Source organism: Astyanax mexicanus, chromosome 9 (assembly GCF_023375975.1).
Source record: "Astyanax mexicanus isolate ESR-SI-001 chromosome 9, AstMex3_surface, whole genome shotgun sequence".
Lineage (NCBI taxonomy): Eukaryota > Metazoa > Chordata > Actinopteri > Characiformes > Acestrorhamphidae > Astyanax > Astyanax mexicanus.
This window is the reverse complement of record NC_064416.1, coordinates 880,701-887,500: the sequence shown is the minus strand read 5'-3', so window position 1 is coordinate 887,500 and position 6,800 is coordinate 880,701. Positions and strand designations below refer to the sequence as shown.

The 6,800-nt window shown below is 45.4% G+C and overlaps 1 protein-coding gene across 1 annotated transcript in view; it reads left to right on the top strand.

Moving 5' to 3' along the window:
* Positions 1-6,800, top strand: part of mob2b (MOB kinase activator 2b) — a 63,054-nt gene that overhangs the window by 160 nt on the left and 56,094 nt on the right. Inside the window, exon 1 of the mRNA XM_022685702.2 lies at positions 1-321. This exon is cut by the window's left edge and continues 160 nt beyond it. Within this exon, the coding sequence (XP_022541423.1) occupies positions 305-321 (17 nt within the window). The 5' untranslated portion in view covers positions 1-304. The remainder of the gene's footprint in view (positions 322-6,800) is intronic.

The window sequence follows — 6,800 nt, the reverse complement described above, 5'->3', positions numbered from 1 at the left end:
AGAGAGCGGGTCAGAACCCCCCGGATCCCCCGCGTCCCCTGCCCGCGGGACAGCGCCGGAGTCAATGCGGCGGAGGAGCGCTCAGCCCCGGCCCCGGCTCTCACCACCGCCCGCTGAGCTCCACTAGCGCCCGGCTTCACTGCAGCGGCGCTCCGGCAGCGCGCGGACCGCGCAGGGAGCGCTCCGGGCCGGGGAGCAGGCGGACAGCAGGCGGACAGCGCGCCCGGGCTGAGAGACGGAGATACGGGTAGGGGGAAGGCCAGCTCCGCGTCCGGTCTCTCCCCTGTAACTCTCTTTATCCAGCATGGATTGGCTTATGGGGTGAGTCTGCAGGTTTATATTCATTAATTAATGTGTTTATTAACGATAAACAGCTGATTTTAACTCGTGCCGTGAACTGGGAGAGTTTCTGATACTCTTATCAGTCCAGTGAAGAGCTGCCAGTGGAACCTGCCAACCAGGGCTGCTACGATTAATCGCTGTAATCGGTATAATCGGCTAGGCCTGTCATGATGATTATTTGCTGTGTGTTTAATTGTTATAATCGATATAATCAACAAGGCCTGTGACAACAACAATTTGCCACTATAATTAATTGCAATAATCGGCTAAGTCTGCTATGATAACTTGTTGCTATGGTTTATTAATATAATCAATATAATCTATATAATTGGTTAGGCCTGTCACAAAATATAATCAGCTGGGCTTGTCACGATACCAATTTGCTGCTACGAGTAATCAATATAATTAATATAATTGATTAGGCCTGCCACGATGACAATTTGCTGCTATAATTAATCATTATAATCAATATAATCGACAAGACCTGCCACGATAGCAGTTTGCTGCTATTATTAATCGATAGAATTGTTATAATCGGTTGGGTCACAAAAAAAAAATTGTTGCTACAATTAATCAATATAATCTGCTAGACCTACAATGTTCAACAATGTACTGATATGATTAATCAATATAATCGGTATTATCGGCTGGGCTTCTCACGATAACAATTTGCAGCTATGATTATTCGCTTTAATCTATGTAATCGACGAGGGCTGCTATGATTAATCTACATAATCAGTTAGGCCCGTCACGATAACAATTTGCTGTCAAGATCAGTTGCTATAATCAATATTATCGTCTCGGCCTGTTAATCAATATAATCGGTTAGACCTCCCACGACAACAATTTGCTGGCACGATTAATCGCTATAATCAATATAATCAATGTACTTAGTTAGGCCTGCCACAATAACAATATACTGCTACAATTAATTGCTGTACTCGACTAGTCCTGCCACAATAACAATTTGCTGATATGATTAATCTATATAGTCAATACAATCGGTTAGGCCTGTTACTCTAAAAAATGGATGCTTTGATTAATTGATATAATCGTTATATAATCGGCTGAGCCAGTCACTATAACAATTTGCTGGCAAGATTAATCGCAAATATAATTGTTTATAATCGGCTGGGCCTGTGATAATGATAATTTGTTGCAAATATGGATAGCTATGTTCACTATTATCGGTTAGTCCAGTCACGTTAAAAATTTGTTGCCATGATTAATCGAAATAATCAGTTAGATATGTTACGATAACAGTTTGCTGCTACAATTAATCGCTATAAACGATTAGGCATGTCATGATAACAATTTGCTGCTATGATTAATTAATGCAATCTATATAATTGGTTTTGTGGATGACATTTCAGCCTGAGGTAAATAATATTATTGTCAATTTAAGATTGTTAAATAACACTGATGTGATAATAATAAAACAGCATAATAAAGTGTTCATACGCTTTGAAACACGACTAAACTGTAATTAATCATAGATTGTGAAATATACACTTTATTCTTTAGCTGCTGCAGAATTCCACACTGTTTGCATTGGTCATTTAGCACCGTTATCAAGGATTGCTGAGGTCATGAATATTTATTGTGTGATGAGTCAATTATGAGGATTTAGGCTATTAAATATTAATATTCTTGCTGCAGGTTCTTGTTCTGGTTGTATAGTACAGTGAGTGTTAGCCCGGGTGCCGAGGAGAGTTCCAGAGTCCCAAATTGGTGAAGCTGCCTTTGCTATTTATAGTAGAGATCTCTGAATCTTTCTCTAGGTGTGTGTGTGTGTGTGTCCTAAATTTGCAGACTGATGTGTGTTGAGTTTGTGGTGCTGCCACATGCTGCCTTCTCTACTCTACAATAGCTGGCAAACTCAACACACACATATACACATGTATAATATATATGTAGCTCTGGTGTGACTCTATATTGACTGGTGTAACAGTAACATAGCGCTGGCATGTCTCTGTTGTAGCTCTGGTGTAACTCTTGCATGACTCTATCAGTCTATTGTAGCTCTGGGCAATGGCGTAACACTGGAGGGACTTTGTTGTAACTCTGGCATGACTCTATATTACTCTATTATGTTACACATCGCTTTGGGTTGAATGGTGTAGCTCTGGCGGGACTTCGTTGTAGCTCTGTTGTAACTCTGGCATGACTCTGTATTAGTCTAGTGTAACTCCGGGTGGAATGGCATAATGCTTGCATGACTCTCAGTCTAGTGTAGTTCTGGGCAATGGCGTATCTCTGGCAGGAATTTGTTGTAGCTCTGGCATGACTATATTAGACTAGCGTAGCTCTGGGTGGAAAGGCGTAGCTCTGGGTGGAATGGCGTAGCTTTGGTGGGGCTTTGTTGTAGCTCTGGTGTAACCATAACATACCTCTGGCATTACTCAATATTAGTCTGTCGTAGCTCTGGGTGAAACGGCGTAGCTCTGGGTGGTACGGTGTAGCTCTGGGTTAAAAGGCGTAGCTCTGGCATACCTCTATGTTACTCTAGTGTAGCTCTGGTTGAATGGGGTAGCTCTGGTGTAGCTTTGGCATACCTCTACATTAGTCTAGCGGAGCTGTGGGTTAAGTGGTGTAGCTCTGGCATTACTCTTGTGTAGCTCTGGCATACCTCAATATTAGTCAAGCGTAGCTCTGGTTTGTAACTCTAACATAACTCTATATGAGTCTAGCGTAGCTCTGGGTAGAACGGCGAGGCTCTGGTGTAACTCTAGTTGTAGCTCTGGGTAGAACGGCGAGGTTCTGGTGTGACTCTAGGTGTAGCTCTGGGTAGAACGGCGAGGCTCTGGTGTAACTCTAGGTGTAGCTCTGGGTAGAACGGCGAGGCTCTGGTGTAACTCTAGGTGTAGCTCTGGGTAGAACGGCGAGGCTCTGGTGTAACTCTAGGTGTAGCTCTGGGTAGAACGGCGAGGCTCTGGTGTAACTCTAGTTGTAGCTCTGGGTAGAACGGCGAGGCTCTGTTGTAACTCTAGTTGTAGCTCTGGGTAGAACGGCGAGGCTCTGGTGTAACTCTAGGTGTAGCTCTGGGTGTTTGTGTATATTTCTTGCTCTTCTCGTAATGCCTATTTTAGCCTCATGATAAAAATCATAATAATATAAATTTGCACATAGTAGCGCAGGGTTCGACCCGTAGTTTTGATACTGTATATCTGCAGTGTGCTGGAGTGTTGCTTTATCTGCTGCTGGATCCAGCCTGTCTCAGTGTCCGGTCTGAGTCACCTGTAGGCTCACCAGTACTCACCTCTGACGCAGACGAGCCGGCGGAGCTTCTGCAGGCCTGTTCAGCACCACTGCTGTTCACGGCCCGTATTCATATATAAAGAGAGAAATACCGATTTTAGTGTTTTAATCATGTGATCGGAAATCGTGTCAAATCCCATTGCTGGTTCAAATCCCGGTCATGCAGCTTGCCATCAGCTGCCGGAGCCCCGAGAGAGCACAATTGGCCCTGCTGTCTTTGGGTGGGTAGATGGCAGTAGATCTGGAAGTTTCCTTTTTTTTTTTTCAGTATATGCAGCTAAATCATTTTTTAGGTGATTTCCTTTATTATAGCTAATTCAATCTCAAATTTTAAGCTTTATTTATTTTAATTCAGTTAAAAAGTCTTTAGTCTAAATCTAGTCTGCCAGGACTAAACCTTAAACCACACTTCACTATTATTACTGTTTTTCTTTTAACTATACACAGAGAAATACCAGCAATAAAATATTAATCATGATCTTAATTATGATTAAATCATAGAATTATAACATGTTTTTCATTCGTTTATTAAAGAAAAGAGTTTATGTGGCTATTTTGCGTCATATTTGCACTTAATCCTTTAATTTTCCCAAAAATGGCAAGAGCTCCTTATTATCCGGTGCTTAATTTAAAATAAATGATTTTTTTTTTTTTATAACTTTTTTTTTTACTTAGGCGCTTCAACATTAGCAGGAAAACATAAATAGAATAGAATAGAATTTAACTTTGTCATTGCATATGTTGCAAGTACAGAGCATTAAAATGCAGTTTGCATCCATCCAGAAGTGCTTAACAAAAGATTAATAAATATGTATGTTACAAATGTGCAGTAAATTGTTGAACAGGTTGTAGCTATGCATAAATATATGATCTGATATATTGGCGATGCAATAAAAAAAAAAAATCATCAAAATTGTCCCTTGAAATTCTTTTTTGTTTAATTCATTTAAACAAAAAAAAATTCAAGGGACAATTTTAATGACTTTTTTTTTTTATTGCATCGCCAATATATCAGATCAGGGTTTTGTATCGGCAGATACTCTAAATGAACTGGGGACGTCTGTAGTGTGTGTGGTCCTATCACTGCAGGGATCAGTCGGTGTGTGATAAGCTTTGTTGTCGCTCGTTTGATAAAACAGACTCATGCAGGAATTTAACTGATACCCATCAGTTCTGCTCAAATATGCTGAACATCAGACCTGAGTTCTGCTTAAAAGTAGAGTTAAAACTGTATTTTAACAGAAGAAGCTCGGGTTGTTGAGTTGCGGGGTTGCTGGGTTGCGGGGTTGCTGGGTTGCGGGGTTATGGAGATGTTGCTGGGTTGCGGGGTTGCTGGGTTGCTGCGTTGCGGGGTTGCTGCGTTGCGGGGTTGCTGCGTTGAGTTGTGGGGTTGCTGCGTTGAGTTGTGGGGTTGCTGAGTTGAGTTGTGGGGTTGCTGAGTTGAGTTGTGGGGTTGCTGAGTTGAGTTGTGGGGTTGCTGAGTTGAGTTGTGGGGTTGCTGAGTTGAGTTGTGGGGTTGCTGAGTTGAGTTGTGGGGTTGCTGAGTTGAGTTGTGGGGTTGCTTAGTTGTGGGGTTGCTGAGTTGAGTTGTGGGGTTGCTGAGTTGAGTTGTGGGGTTGCTGAGTTGAGTTGTGGGGTTGCTGAGTTGAGTTGTGGGGTTGCTGAGTTGAGTTGTGGGGTTGCTGAGTTGAGTTGTGGGGTTGCTGAGTTGTGGGGTTGCTGAGTTGTGGGGTTGCTGAGTTGCGGGGTTGTGGGGTTGCTGAGTTGCGGGGTTGTGGGGTTGATGAGTTGCGGGGTTGTGGGGTTGCTGAGTTGCGGGGTTGTGGGGTTGCTGAGTTGCGGGGTTGTGGGGTTGCTGAGTTGCGGGGTTGTGGGGTTGCTGAGTTGCGGGGTTGTGGGGTTGCTGAGTTGCGGGGTTGTGGGGTTGCTTAGTTGCGGGGTTGTGGGGTTGCTTAGTTGCGGGGTTGTTGAGTTGTGGGGTTGTTGAGTTGAGTTGTGGGGTTGCTGAGTTGAGTTGTGGGGTTGCTGAGTTGAGTTGTGGGGTTGCTGAGTTGAGTTGTGGGGTTGCTGAGTTGAGTTGTGGGGTTGCTGAGTTGCGGGGTTGTGGGGTTGCTGAGTTGCGGGGTTGTGGGGTTGCTGAGTTGCGGGGTTGTGGGGTTGCTGAGTTGCGGGGTTGTGGGGTTGCTGAGTTGCGGGGTTGTGGGGTTGCTGAGTTGCGGGGTTGTGGGGTTGCTGAGTTGCGGGGTTGTGGGGTTGCTGAGTTGCGGGGTTGTGGGGTTGCTGAGTTGCGGGGTTGTGGGGTTGCTGAGTTGCGGGGTTGCTTAGTTGTGGGGTTGTTGAGTTGAGTTGTGGGGTTGCTTAGTTGTGGGGTTGTTGAGTTGAGTTGTGGGGTTGCTTAGTTGTGGGGTTGTTGAGTTGAGTTGTGGGGTTGCTGAGTTGCGGGGTTGTTGAGTTGAGTTGTGGGGTTGCTGAGTTGCGGGGTTGTTGAGTTGAGTTGTGGGGTTGCTGAGTTGTGGGGTTGCTGAGTTGCGGGGTTGCTGAGTTGCGGGGTTGCTGAGTTGCGGGGTTGCTGAGTTGCGGGGTTGCTGAGTTGCGGGGTTGCTGAGTTGCGGGGTTGCTGAGTTGCGGGGTTGCTGAGTTGCGGGGTTGCTGAGTTGAGTTGCTGAGTTGCGGGATTGCTGAGTTGAGTTGTGGGGTTGTGGGGTTGCTGAGTTGTGGGGTTGTTGAGTTGAGTTGCTGAGTTGTGGGGTTGCTGAGTTGAGTTGTGGGGTTGCTGAGTTGAGTTGTGGGGTTGCTGAGTTGAGTTGTGGGGTTGCTGAGTTGAGTTGTGGGGTTGCTGAGTTGAGTTGTGGGGTTGCTGAGTTGAGTTGCGGGGTTGCTGAGTTGAGTTGCGGGGTTGCTGAGTTGAGTTGCGGGGTTGCTGAGTTGAGTTGCGGGGTTGCTTGTTGCGGGGTTGCTGAGTTGAGTTGCGGGGTTGCTGAGTTGAGTTGCGGGGTTGCTGAGTTGAGTTGCGGGGTTGCTGAGTTGAGTTGCGGGGTTGCTGAGTTGAGTTGCGGGGTTGCTGAGTTGAGTTGCGGGGTTGCTGAGTTGAGTTGCGGGGTTGCTGAGTTGAGTTGCGGGGTTGCTGAGTTGAGTTGCGGGGTTGCTGAGTTGAGTTGCGGGGTTGCTGAGTTGAGTTGCGGGGTTGCTGAGTTGAGTTG